The 13,162-nt window shown below is 41.8% G+C and overlaps 1 protein-coding gene across 1 annotated transcript in view; it reads right to left on the minus strand.

Annotated features, from left to right (window-relative positions):
• The window catches only part of crocc2 (ciliary rootlet coiled-coil, rootletin family member 2), a 29,931-nt gene that overhangs the window by 6,995 nt on the left and 9,774 nt on the right, over nt 1–13,162 (minus strand). The window contains exons 4-23 of the mRNA XM_075486222.1: nt 12,879–13,046; nt 12,716–12,799; nt 11,974–12,077; nt 10,813–10,957; nt 10,266–10,372; nt 9,543–9,749; nt 8,954–9,050; nt 8,676–8,765; nt 8,459–8,593; nt 8,164–8,363; nt 7,371–7,553; nt 6,805–6,949; nt 6,558–6,704; nt 6,251–6,481; nt 4,376–4,569; nt 3,385–3,512; nt 2,873–3,042; nt 2,246–2,425; nt 1,874–2,008; nt 1,638–1,781 (exon numbers count right to left, since the gene is read on the minus strand). Coding sequence (XP_075342337.1) covers nt 1,638–1,781; nt 1,874–2,008; nt 2,246–2,425; nt 2,873–3,042; nt 3,385–3,512; nt 4,376–4,569; nt 6,251–6,481; nt 6,558–6,704; nt 6,805–6,949; nt 7,371–7,553; nt 8,164–8,363; nt 8,459–8,593; nt 8,676–8,765; nt 8,954–9,050; nt 9,543–9,749; nt 10,266–10,372; nt 10,813–10,957; nt 11,974–12,077; nt 12,716–12,799; nt 12,879–13,046 — 2,994 coding nt within the window. The remainder of the gene's footprint in view (nt 1–1,637; nt 1,782–1,873; nt 2,009–2,245; nt 2,426–2,872; nt 3,043–3,384; nt 3,513–4,375; nt 4,570–6,250; nt 6,482–6,557; nt 6,705–6,804; nt 6,950–7,370; nt 7,554–8,163; nt 8,364–8,458; nt 8,594–8,675; nt 8,766–8,953; nt 9,051–9,542; nt 9,750–10,265; nt 10,373–10,812; nt 10,958–11,973; nt 12,078–12,715; nt 12,800–12,878; nt 13,047–13,162) is intronic.

The raw sequence follows: 13,162 nt of genomic DNA on the forward strand, positions 1-13,162 counted from the left end.
TCAAGATACTCTATGATCTATATTCTGTTTTATAGCAACATATTGTGTGTATTGGGAGAAGAAGGGAGAGAAGAAGTTTATCTAGGCACAGATAGGAGCCAGTTGGGCTCATAGCCAGGTGCTGTCTCTCCCTATCTCCTCTTTGCAGCTTACAGTGTAAAGAATTTGCAGAGAGCAACATGATAAACTGAAGCCCCCCATGAACTGGTGCAAGAGAAGGAGGGAGAGGGGGGAAAAGGGAGGATGACGAGGAGAAAGAGTGTTATGCTTTGAGGCCACACAAGATGGTTCCTTCTCATAAACTCTAATGTGAGAAAAAACAAGCTAGTGCCGATCTGGCCAATTATACTTTATTTTATCTGATTTGGGGTGTGGGGAGTGGAGGAGAAGGGCAGGGAACATGAGGGCAGCAGTGTTGTGTTATGCGGATGGGAAAGGGGGACCTGGAGTCCCAGTGGAGCCAGCCTCTCGCTGCTGCAAGGGTGAAAATAAATACTCTCCCTCTGGCTTATTTACACAAGGGGTTAACTCAAACTTTTATTTTATATTATGGTACCAGGTACCATATTCTCCACTCTTTCATTCTCTCCATCTCCACTTGCTCTCTACTTCTTTGCCACACATTCTCCCTCCTTCTTTGTAACTATCTGACATGAGAATCCACAGCTACAATCAGTGAAAACAATGAAACACGGAAACAAGCAGGGGTTACAGCCAAATATGACAGAGTTGCAGAAGTCTGAGTTGATATATGGCAGGGAGGGCTGACCAAGCCTAAAAACTCGTCTGCAATGGCTCCACACATTCCCATCCACTATTTTGACAGGGCTAAGGAGACAGCCTGAAGACAGGGTGACCCTAATTTTTGCTTTTTTCATGGTAACCAAAAAGTCCCACACACCCCCTTTTCCAAGGAATCCAGGCATTTAAATCAAGGATTGTTGAGGCCCATACAACTCTGCAGTTTCATCTAAACGAAGTGAGTGTGAGCTTGTTATTTCATTAAAACACCCAGCGACCCTGTGCCTGGAATCCTGACCTCATGCAACCCCAAGAGATGAGATTTACAACTCTCATTTGGCTCAGAGAGGTGTGTCACTGGGCCAAATTATGATCTATAATTGCACTTTTATGTTTATATTAAGGTCAGCAGAGCTACATTTTCCTCCTGTGGATTTGACAGGAAAAGGACACAGAAAAGGAGAGGAGAGAGGTCTTAAGAGAGGACACTACACTGCCTCTCTTTTGTAGGATTTGGCTGTGTGCTCCCTGCACCTGATGGCACCCTGATGCTAGTACAGCTCTTTGACATCAGCCAATGTCAACACAGGCCTATGTTAAATGGTTCTCCCTTGCACTGGTACTAATTGGTGCAAACTCTCGGTCACAGTAGAAGCAGATCAGAGGTCTCCCATTCCATGCCAAGCCAAACACGACTGAAATTTTCTTTCATTTCTGTGATTTCCTACAGTACAAACAACTTCTGCCATCTATCTAGTGGCCCTACAGTATATATTCTGTGATTTATCACAGAGGTCAGTATGAGTCATCATTGCAACACATATTATACAAGTCCCACTGAAGCAACAAGCGTAATGTTTATGTTAAAAAGAAATACTGACAAAAACTGTTCCTACCTCCTGTTTAGCCTGTTCTTTCTGTTGGTTCAACTCCCTGACCTGTTCAATGAGACTATCATTTGCACTCTGATGAGAGCTTAGAGACTCTTCAAACTGAGTTCGCAATTTGTGCAGCTCAGAGTTAAGGACAGCCATTGTATTCTGAAAACGGAAAGACAAAAACCCGTGAGCTAAATCACATGCACAGCACAAATAAGCGGACCATGGCCAGGATGGCCCTGCCATATTTTTACCTCATCCTGCTCCTGTTTGCTTAGCACCTCTCGTTGCATGCGTTCCATCTCCATGTCTGCTGTGGCCAGATCCTGCTGCAGGGATAGTATCTTCTCTGTAAGGGAAGCCCTCTCTGCCTCCTTCTGTGACAAAGCCTGTACACAATACACTAAGATGTCAGGTTAGTTTAATGTGGTCTGGAGGATCTTGAGCATAAAATAATCAATATATTTGAATTTCCACTGAGGTGCAAAACAGTACATGCTTTGCAGGATGATAAGTGACAAAATACAGTGAGCCACTTTTGATACAGATATATGCTTTTACAGGATAATTCCTTAACGCTTGGCTTTCTCTAACATACTCCAACAAACACTTTAAAAAAAACATACCTGCTGCTTTTCACTCTCAGCAATAAGGAGGCTTTGGCTGAACTCCCTCTGCAACCTGGCCAGTTCCTCTTGCACCTGCTGCAGCTCCTTTTGGCTGTGCACATGTAGCTCCTCACATTGTCTCCACAGCTGTACTTTGGCTTGTTGCTGTTGAACCATCAGCTCTGCATACTTTTGCTCCTATTAAAGAGCAAAAATGCTCACACCTAATTATAATTTGTTCATATATAGCTTCAGCATCTGATTAACAACCGGAATAACGTAGCTAGTCATTTTTAACCCTTGTTAAACTGCGTTGATGCATATGTAATAAAGACATCATGTGATGGCACAGTCCCCAACTAAAGGCAGTTTTGAGCACTTACAGTGTTCATATGTCTTCCTGTATCTGGACAGATTTTTGTCAACACAATAGCGTCACATCTATGGAAGCTGTAGTAACAAAATTCTTTTGTATTTTTTTTATAAAAAGTTTTTATATGGTTGTAATTCAACTACTGAGTATCAAGTACTCATGCAATCATGAATATTAACAACTTAAAAGGCATTTGAAGTGGGGCTTGACTCCAATACAAGATGGCATCTGGCTTGATTTTTTTTCGAAGCACCGCCTGACTCATATTTTACCTTTTGCTGGTGTTCAGCTTCCAGCTGCTCCTTGTGATTTTGCTCTGTTTTGTTCAGCATTAACTGGGCCTTTCTCTCCACCTGAGCCAACTTCTCCTCCAACTCGCCCCGCTGTTGCGCAACTTGCGCAAACTGTCGTTCAGCATCCACACGCATCCGAGCAGCCTCACCTGCACAGATAAATGCACCTATGTACCCCATTTACCAGTTACATGTCAAGCCAATATTCATAAACAGATAATGGTTTCATTTGTAGTTTTATTTATGGGATATACTCATCCATGGCTTTACATGGAACATTCCAGCTTAACACTACTTATGTGATCCATGTGTGTTTGTGTGGAGTAGTGAGACCCTGGTCAGCTGAGAAAGCAACTCCAGTGATGCTGCAGCCCAGCTGTTGCAGAGCTCAGAGCTGAAATATGGATCTCTAGTGGGCAGCTGGAAAGGCTTCATGGCCAAGGCGCTTGGCACGGAAAACAGTGGGGTCTCTGAGGGAGGGGGCCACTCACGCGTCAAAGCCTTGTTAGCCAGGATCAGGCTGTGCCTCTCACCCTCCAACCTGATGCACTCGGCCTCCAGAGAGGCGGAAAGCTCCTGGCTCTCAAATAGAGCTGTCTCCAGGGACTCCTTTTCTGCTCTGGAACACAGCAGTAAAGAGGTTTGAGCTCTGAAAAAAAAAATCTTTGAACCTCAAGGTGCAGAAGGTCATAAAAACCAATAATCCACAAGCATAGTTTCCAAATAAAACTGTGTTACTTAAAGACTCCTGTTACATGAGACTGGCTATGCTCTTGAAAGCGCAATTTACTTTAGGTCAAAATGCTCCTAAGTACACAATGTCATTCGGTTTTACTTAGGCAAACACACACACACTTTTTTATGATGCTCTTGAGTATGTGTACTAACTTACAATCATTCCTTACACTGTACCCAAACATTACCATTAAGTGTCTAAGTCCAACCCTTATATTAACCTTAAAAATTCCAATTCCTGAATTGCCTTCAGCTGTAAACAAACTGGTAATAAATATCAAATTGGCGCAAGATATTTTAGAGGGGGCTGCACGGTGCTGTGGTGGTTAGCACCGTCGCCTCACAGCAGGAAGGTTCCAGGTTCCAGGTTCAACACCCAGCTGGGGCCTTTCTGTGTGGAGTTTGCATATTCTCCCCGTGTATGCGTGGGTTCTCTCCGGGTACTCCGGCTTCCTCCCACTGTCCAAAAATTCATGCATGTTAGGTTAAGTGGCATCTCTAAATTGTCCTTAGGAGTGAGTGTGAGCGTGTATGGTTGTTTGTCTCTGTGTGGCCCTGTGATGGACTGGCGGCCTGTCCAGGGTGTACCCCGCCTCTTGCCCATTGACTGCTGGGATAGGCTCCAGCCCCCCCGCGACCCGACCGACGGATTCAGCGGTATAGATAATGGATGGATGGATGGATGGATATTTTAGAGGTCAGACCACACAAACAAATACACACAGACATACACAAACACGATCAGACCTCAGCACAACCAGTTCCTGAGTGAGACCGCAGGCCTTTCGGTCTGCAGAGTTTAGCTTGACATCCAGAGCTGCCTTGTCCTTGGCCAACTCCTCCCTGTCATGGGCAGCTCTCTTAATGGCTGTGGTCTTTGCCTCAAGCTCCTTCCTGAATGCACACAGCTCTTCTGTCAGAGTCTGCATCTGCCTTTTGACCTGCAGATTGGTGTAAACAAATGGAAAGGAAAAAAAAAAATCAAGCAAATTTTTGTCCCAGTGCAACAGTAGATCATTACGTGCATTAAAATAGAGCATACAATGCTTATTTATTTATTCATTTTCATCTGGAGGAATGTGAGCAGCCTCGATTGAGAATTAATCATCAAAACCCTACAATTTATAAGGCCAGATTTGCTGAACTAATATTGAACTCAACATTTTGCTCAAGCAAAACAAAAATGATTGGTACGTTTGTGACTTTTTTCCAACTGCCACTTAAATCACTGTGACACACCACAAGACCTATGTATAGCAATGAAAATAATGAACTCTATGTGTAACTTTTATTCAACATCTGTCTTCAAATCTTCTGACTCCAAAGAAAATGTAAGGAGGTACTGAGGAGAGGACTCTCTTGGGATGCGCATGTAGAAATCCACCAAGTGAGTTGGTAATTTACAATGGAAATAGAGCTAAATGCAACTCTCTGGAAAGCTGTCCTTAAACCTTTAGTCCCAAACATGGGTAAAAAGTTCAAAGTAAAAAACTTTTTTGAAGCCCACTTTGTTCCTACCTTCCAAATAGTTTGATAATTGATACCATGTCTGATGGCTAGAAGAATTTTGCTTAGTTCAGCATGAAGACCATCCCCCAAATCCACAGTGATGTTCCTAAACTTAAGAAGAATTATTCATGTATAATCATTTTGTATTTAGTGTGGAGAAATGAAAATATAAAGCAACCGATCCTTGTGTTGGTTAGTTTAATCAAACTAGTAAAAAGCCCTATTCTCCCTGATGTTGCTTTTCTTGTTTTGCAGCAGTGATTCCCAAAACAGTATTTGATGCTATGTCCTGTATAATCAAGATGATCTGAAAATGGCCTCGTATTTTTTAATATATTGTGCCAGATTATGACACATAATAATGCTATACTGTATATAAGAGTCTGTTGCAATTTCTAATATTTCACAGAAATATAATGTTTAAAAACTAACAATCATTGAAATTTCATTTTGGAATGAAATGAACTCACACTAACTAAATATTAGCACTCAGTTTTCCCAAATATGAAAAAGGACGAATTACATGTTATGGATGTTAGTAGTGCCCAATGAGGGGAAGAAACATAATCATAGTGCAAGACACAGGACATGATTTATTCAAGGCTGATTTATTTTTACAAATAAGCTATCTAAAAATGTTTGGAAGGAAATTGTCAAATTGTTTAGGTGTTTTATATTTCAGCTCTGAGCAACACGAATATCCCAGTTTCAATAATCAGAACAGATAACAATACAGGAAAGGATTATTTTCAAACTTTACAGGACCAAACAGAGAGATATGTTGAGGAAGAATGGAAATCCTTTAGGTGTTCATTTATGAGCACTTTCACCAAACCCCTACTGGATATTATATGTCTATCTATTTATCTTTTCCACTTCACATTTGTTTGTGCTTGTTATGTCACAAGTTACTCATAAAACACAACAAGGAGCTCAATCTGCTCTCAATATCCCATGTGAAAGAAGAAAAAAATGGCAGATGTTTCCATGACCTCCGATGCATGTTAATGTAACAACAAGCTCCATGAATGTGATGAAAGCTACTCATGACATGAAAATAGTTCTCCCAGGTGGTGGAAGCATGGAGAGTGTGAATGACTGGCGGTCCCTGACCTGGGAGTGCCTCTCCAGGGCCTCAGCTTTCTCCTTCTGCAGAAGGCTCAGCTCTGCTTCTAGCTTCTGGCAGAGATCTTGTAATTGAATATTGGAGCTTTCCAGGCCTTGTTTTTCAGCAAGAATATTCATCATCTCCTTTTGTGCCCGTACGGCATCTTCTCTGGCCGCTGCTCGTTCCAATTCAGCTTCCCGTCTATGTTTGCCAAGTTCTGCCTTCTCACTTTCTATCTGAAAGGGAAACCAAAATATTTTCTTTTCTTTTATGTTCTAAGCCTCTTAGCAGTACAAGTGAACAGGGACTGACCTGCAGCACAATGCGATTGAGGTCCACCTTGTCTTTGGCTAAGCCTTCATTAAGGGCAGCCATTTTGGCAAAAGAATCTTTAAGGGCAGCCTCTTGATTCTGCAGTTTGGTCAGAGCACACTCCTGTGCAGCACTGTGGGACTCCATCTGAGGAGTTAATAATTAACATAAGAAATATATAAATGATCAACACCCACAGAGAGACCTCTAGAATCAGGATTGCTGGTGCACAAATGAAGCAGTTTACCTTGTTTAGAGCCAGAGCCAGGCTGGCCTTATCATCCTCTAACACCTCCTTCTGCAGAGTGATTTGACTCAGAGCCTCCTTCATTGTAACAAGCTCCTTGCGCAGATTTGAGTGTTTCCCTTCGAGCTCCTGCAGACTCCTATCCCTGAAACATAAAATGTAACACACGTTTAACTCTCTCACACCATTTCAGCCTCACAAACAAAATCCCTCAACAGAAATCCATCTCCACTTTTGAAAAATTAAGAAATTTTAGTACCAAAGGCCAAACCACTGAGGGAGTTTTTTTTTTTTTTTTGCTCGCTTGATCACACGTCCTGCTCCAGTTCTCAGATAATCAAATCTTTTAGCTAAAGACATCCTGAAGAAACTAAAGAAAGTATCACTCTTGCATAAGAGCAGTATGTAAATAATTTACATTTTCATCCAAATGTCATCTGGGTGCATTGCTGGTTGGAACATGACATGTGTTACTGGTTTCAAACTTTAAACACATGGAGTTTGGAGACAAGCACACTTGACAGGATTTGTGTTGTGTAATGGTCATTCTCTGTGCTCATCTGTACCCTCTATGGGCATCCGTGCGCTGGCGTGCCAGCTGCATCTCCAGGTCCTCTCTCTGCTGCCTCAGGAGGTCATGCTGTCTCTGGAGGTCCAGTGACGAGCTCCGCAGTACCTTCAGCTCAACTCGCTGGGAGTCCACCTCCTGCTGCAGCCCTGAAAGCAGCTTCTCCAGGCTTTCTTTTTCACTATATGACACAGCGAAAGAGGGAGGTCAAATAAAAAGAAAGAGACAGAATATGCTTTGGTCAAATACTGAATTTGGTCAATATAAATACAATATCAGTACATTTAACTATGCTTCCATATAGCATTTTCACAAATACCAGCGTGACTTTAATAGAGTTAAGAAAAAGAAAATTGAGGCTACGGCTACACGAAAACGAAACGAGGTTTTTTTTTAAAACGGGTACGAAAATTCTTGCGACCACACGGAAACGCGCTGCTGTAAAGACTCAGGTCCAGACGAAAACGATGAAACGATGCAGTACACACGCCACTGTGTCACGCCACGCTGTGAGACAATAGAGAAGTGTTAAAATTGGCTCACAGCGTCAACGTGTGACTGACGCAAAAACGTTTTAGCTGTAACAATGGAAACGAAACGAGGCCGTTTTCAAACTTTCCCACTCTGGAACCCGTTTTCAAAAACTATCGTTTTGGGGTAGTGGGAACGCCGGCTACGTGTGGCCGCGACAGCGAAACGATAAGAAAAAGTATCGTTTACAGTGAAAAACGTTTTCGTGTAGCCGCAGCCTAAGAAAGAAAAAGCATAACAAGTGTTTGCTCAGGCTGAACTTGGATATGAGCTCCAGTGAGGAACAATACGTTTTTCTTTCTTTAAGGCTTTCCTCCAGAGCTTTTTTAGCCTCCTGACTTTCCCTCCGTACTTCCTGGATCATCTGCTCCACCTTTATCCTCTCAACATCCTTCACTTGTAGATGATCTCGAAATATGTCCACTTGCTCCAAAGCTGTTTCCAAATGTGAATGTAGGTCCTGTGGTTTATATGTAAACATATCATTAAGTAGGTTAAATGATATTTCAAAATACTGAGAATACTGTTTCTCTGAAATATGTACAGTTGGTACACCTGTGATTGTTTCTGATGCTTGGAGAGTGCATTTTGTACAGCCTTCAGGGTAGTATTTCTTAGTGGAGATAGTCCATGGAGTGGTGAGGAGGACACAGTTTCAGAGCTCTCACTCACAGTGTCACTGTTAACCAACTGGAAATGAATTAGAGTTGAATAACCAAAAAGATGCACAACCTCAAACAAAGTGCAGTTAAGAATGTTGTATAGTCTTGACCTGGTGAATATGGTATAAAATCTTTTGGAGGGTTTGGATCTCTACATGGAGTGAATCCGTCTCTGCTTTATCCTCCGCTCTGCTCATCTCCTGAGCAGGAAACCATTTAAGTCAGATAAGCAACATACGTAAAGCAAGTCTGACATTCCCCAGACTGCAGCCCTCTTGACTAGGAAGCTGTGGACTTTATCAAGCTTGAGGTCCAGACTAGAGCCAATTTAGGCTTCTTAACCACCCATCTATCTGCCACCTCTAACTGCTGGTTCCCAGAGTCCTACCATCCTGTCCAGACTGATCTGCATGGTGTTGAGGCTTGCATCCTTCTCACTGTTCTGGCTCTGGATGTGCTTCAATGTGTCGGTCACTTCCAGGATTCTAAAAAGACCAACACATACACATAGACACACACAGTTCCCTGACATTGACATGCACTCCTCCTACAAGAACATCAACACTATCATATTCTGCACAAAGAATTGTGGTATTAACAAAGACTTTTGATAATATCAAAAGCAGGAAAAATAACAAAAACAGAACTAAAAAAGACTTGATTCTTTTATATCAGAACAAGAGCACATCTTCCACGAAAAAATCTTGAAAGACAACACGATTTAAAGTTTTTGGATTTAATCTCAGGATCAAATTTAGCTTTTTTTTCAGAAGCATGTGAATTTAGTAAGTATTACCTAATACATAATGTTGAAAAAATGAATCTCAAATTAATTGGAAAATAATTGTTTTTTCGGTTACCTTACAATATGAACTTTGAAACTAGCTTTCTGATAATCATTAAACAAAAAACTGTTCATTTAATGTCATTACTATAAACAGACCCAGGCCTATAGATAGAGTTGAAGACAGCGTTACCTGGAATTAAGTTCAACTTTCTCTGCATCCCAGTGAACTTGAAGCTGCATGGTCTCTTTCAGCTTGTCCTTCAGCTGCATCTCTAGTACAGACATTTCCACACCACGACAGGTGCTCTCTTCCATTACTCTGGCGCCTAAGTTTACGCATGCTACATGAAGCTGCTGGCCCACGGCGACACATTCGCCACGCATATCAGCCAGAGTTCTATTGAAAAGATATAGTAAAATTTTAAAAAATGTGTCAAAACATGTTAAAGTTCTTAAATGCTGAGGACATACTGACATGCTGGTTTCACTCATGAGTAGTGAGTCCATATCATTACTAAAAATCTGCCTGTTTAAAGATGGACCAAACTTTGGGATCAGTGCTTACTTTGAAGTATCATCAGTTATAGAAGAGTCTCTGATGCGACAAAGCTGTCTACAAGCTGAACAATCACTATTAAAGCAAATTACTTATCAGTAATGTTCTCAAGCCAAGAGCTTAAGCTTTGTCCTGATGGATAATTTCAAGAGTGAATACAGACGCTTTAACCTATCTGTGTCCCCTCTGAGGAAACAATGAGCATAGGAGACCTGTGACCCTGATGACCTGTTCCACTTTGATCCTTTGGCAAGCAATGGATAGTTGCTGCAGTAATGAGAGTGAGACACAGGAGAGGTGGGGGTTCCTGTGGTATCCTGATTTGCCAGATGAATTCTGGCATTGTGCTTCACTCACCTGTCAGTGAAAGTCCTTAGCTGGGTGAAAATGCTCCGCAGGGAGGCGGCCTGGCGCCACAGAACTCTGACACGAGCCTGTTCACGACTCGAGCTGGAGGCGCATGTCTGGAGACACAAGCAGACAGGAGGACTAGTGGAGTGTTGGTGCTAAGGGTTGCTTACAGCAACCTTTGATTTTGTTGTGATCCTCAAACACATGAAATGTTGGAACTCCTGGACTCATGCTGGCACACATACAAATAATTGGATTTCCCTGAGTCAACAGATGTAGCCCATTTACAGCACGAAAGCCAGATTGTTTGCACAAAGTTTTCCTCCCCCTCAGCAGTTGGAATGTTTTCACAGGAAACAACAACTGAAATATCATAGCAATGAAAGGAACAGGGAACAAGAGTGAATTGATGAAACTGGCTATGAATGGAATTCCTACCCCTTGTGAACCCAACAGGAGTTTAATTGCACGATCTATGTGCACTAAGGGATGAACTTGAGCTTTCCCTGTTGCATTTCTCACTCAAGCACTTAATTTTTGTGGTTTTTCCCACCTCTTGCTCTCTGCGCAGACGTGTATCGCACAACTCAACATCTTCACGGGCCTTCCTTAAGCTCACTGTTAGCCCCTTGTTGACAGTGCCTGCCTGGTCCAGTTGTTCCCGCAATACAGAGTTTACCTGGCTCAGGCTGGCACTCCTGCAAAAAAAAACAGTCCCACAGCATGACCCCGTGCCAAACAACTGTCTTGATAGTCAAAACTTCACAGAATTAGCATATTGCTCTTTCATTCATGGCACACAAAGTAACTTGCCAACGACAGTTTCAGGGTGAACATGTGTGACAGTTTTGTAATGTTTGTGTCAACTTAGACTTAATGTCAACCAGATCTGCAAGAGGAGTCATTTACAAAATGTTTACATCATTCTCACACTCCACACACCCTGTTACAGTAAAGCATGTCTCATTGTTTTGTTTCAGTTATCTGTCTGAGAGACAGCCAAACCCATGATAATACAGTGTTTAAAGGAAAGGGAGATGTGGGGAAAAGGGATTGAGTAACAGTAACATATATGTGGTAGTTATGGAATAGTTGCCACAACAAATATATATTCATTCATTCATTTCTATCAATATATTTGTAAGCAGATTCAGCTTAGTTACTCTACAATGAGCAGTAATGATCAGGTCCTTTCTTACCTGGGTTATTCCAAATGAAGCTCCATAGTTGTGTAAAACGTACAGCCTTTAAATATGCCCTCGACTTCAGACATTTTCCCGCAGTTGATGTGAAGCATTACTAAAATGTTTGGCAGATAAAAGCTAACATATCCTCACTAATTTTCTCTGACATATTGGATGCAGAGGTTATCTTCCAAGAGCCACTTCTACATTTTCCCTGCAGCAGCAGTAGGAAAAAAACATGAAGGTAAGCCTAAGCAACTGCTAGGAATATCTCCGGTCCAAACAATTCTCAGAAATATTCAAACATGATTTCTGCTTCTCAACAAGAAACAGGGGAAGAAAACTGGAGCAAATTTCAAACAGGTTTCTTTATGAATTTACTGTCAAAATATGTGGAGCCAAGTAGAAGATGCAGCTTTTTTTAAAACCTTTTTCATAATATCTATTACTTATGAACAGAACAGTTGCACAGGTTTTCTTTATCAGCAGCACGGAATGGCTACCAGCGCTGCCCAGTGACAGCAACTCACCTTGTCTGCTCCTCCTGCAGCTGAGCAGACTTTTTCTGGATAGCAGAGGTAAGTTCCTGTTCCACACGCTTCTGACACTCAGCTGAATCTACGTGGGCCTGCAGCTGAATACACACACAGATTCACCACTGGCATCCTGATAACATTTAGATATATGGCAGCAGAAGTAGGTTAGCTTTTAACTGACATTTATGAAGAAACACAATTACTGTGTAAATCTACTCATCTAAATTATCTGTGGTTGCTACACAGCCTAAAATAATATTTGGATGAATGAAGTATATTTGAATAAATGCACAAATCTGGCGAAGAGTCCATTTGTGTCCTTCATATTTAATATCTAGTGCAAGTGTCTGCTATTTTCTTTGAGTGGTAGAGTTTTGAGCATTTCACAGTCTAGATCCCTCAACGCATCCAAGTTTTACAAACACGAAAATTATCTTTGTCCGTCTCAACAGCTAACAGTGACAAGGCAAAATTATTTAGTGAATTTAGTGAATTCTAAATCAAAGCTGACAGCTCATTAGAGTTCATTACAATGATCAGTTCACCCAGCAATGGCAATATTAACTTGTTTAAGCTGCTACCAAGGCAGTGTTGGATTATCAGTCAGTTAAGACCCGTTCAGATTGGTTGTGAGGAGCTGACTAACTTCTAGATGATCTTAGTAGGCCTATCAGTCTTGGGTGTTTCTATCTAAGCAACACTGATTCTCGAAGGTCAAGCAGCCATTTAGACGCACCAACAGTCTCATCTTTTCAGACTCTGCAGTCTTGTTCAGCACCTGCTCCTCTAGTTCCCCACACCTTTCCTTGTACTGAAGAACCTAAGATAAAAAAACAGGGTGAACTGTAGAGTCAAAGGAACTGTAAAGGTGTCTGAATTGTGAGATCTATTCCTGCCACCTTGGTTTGTAGCTTCTGAACAAGTTGGGCTTGTCTCTTCTGGGCTTCCTGAAAGGCCTGCAGTTTTTGACTATAGGCCTTCTCCTTGTTCTGCAGTTGCATGGATCCTGCTGGTGAACTGTCCTGGTCACAGCCCACTGCTGGCTGCAACATCAGCATCTGATCCAGCTGGGTAGAATAACAACAGATTATCTTCATCATGTTGCACTCACAACAACAGAATACATTTTGAGGAACTGATCAAACTCTCAATGATGATCTTGTTGTAATTACAAAACTAGATT

This window comes from Odontesthes bonariensis, chromosome 15 (assembly GCF_027942865.1).
Source record: "Odontesthes bonariensis isolate fOdoBon6 chromosome 15, fOdoBon6.hap1, whole genome shotgun sequence".
Taxonomy (NCBI): Eukaryota; Metazoa; Chordata; class Actinopteri; order Atheriniformes; family Atherinopsidae; genus Odontesthes; species Odontesthes bonariensis.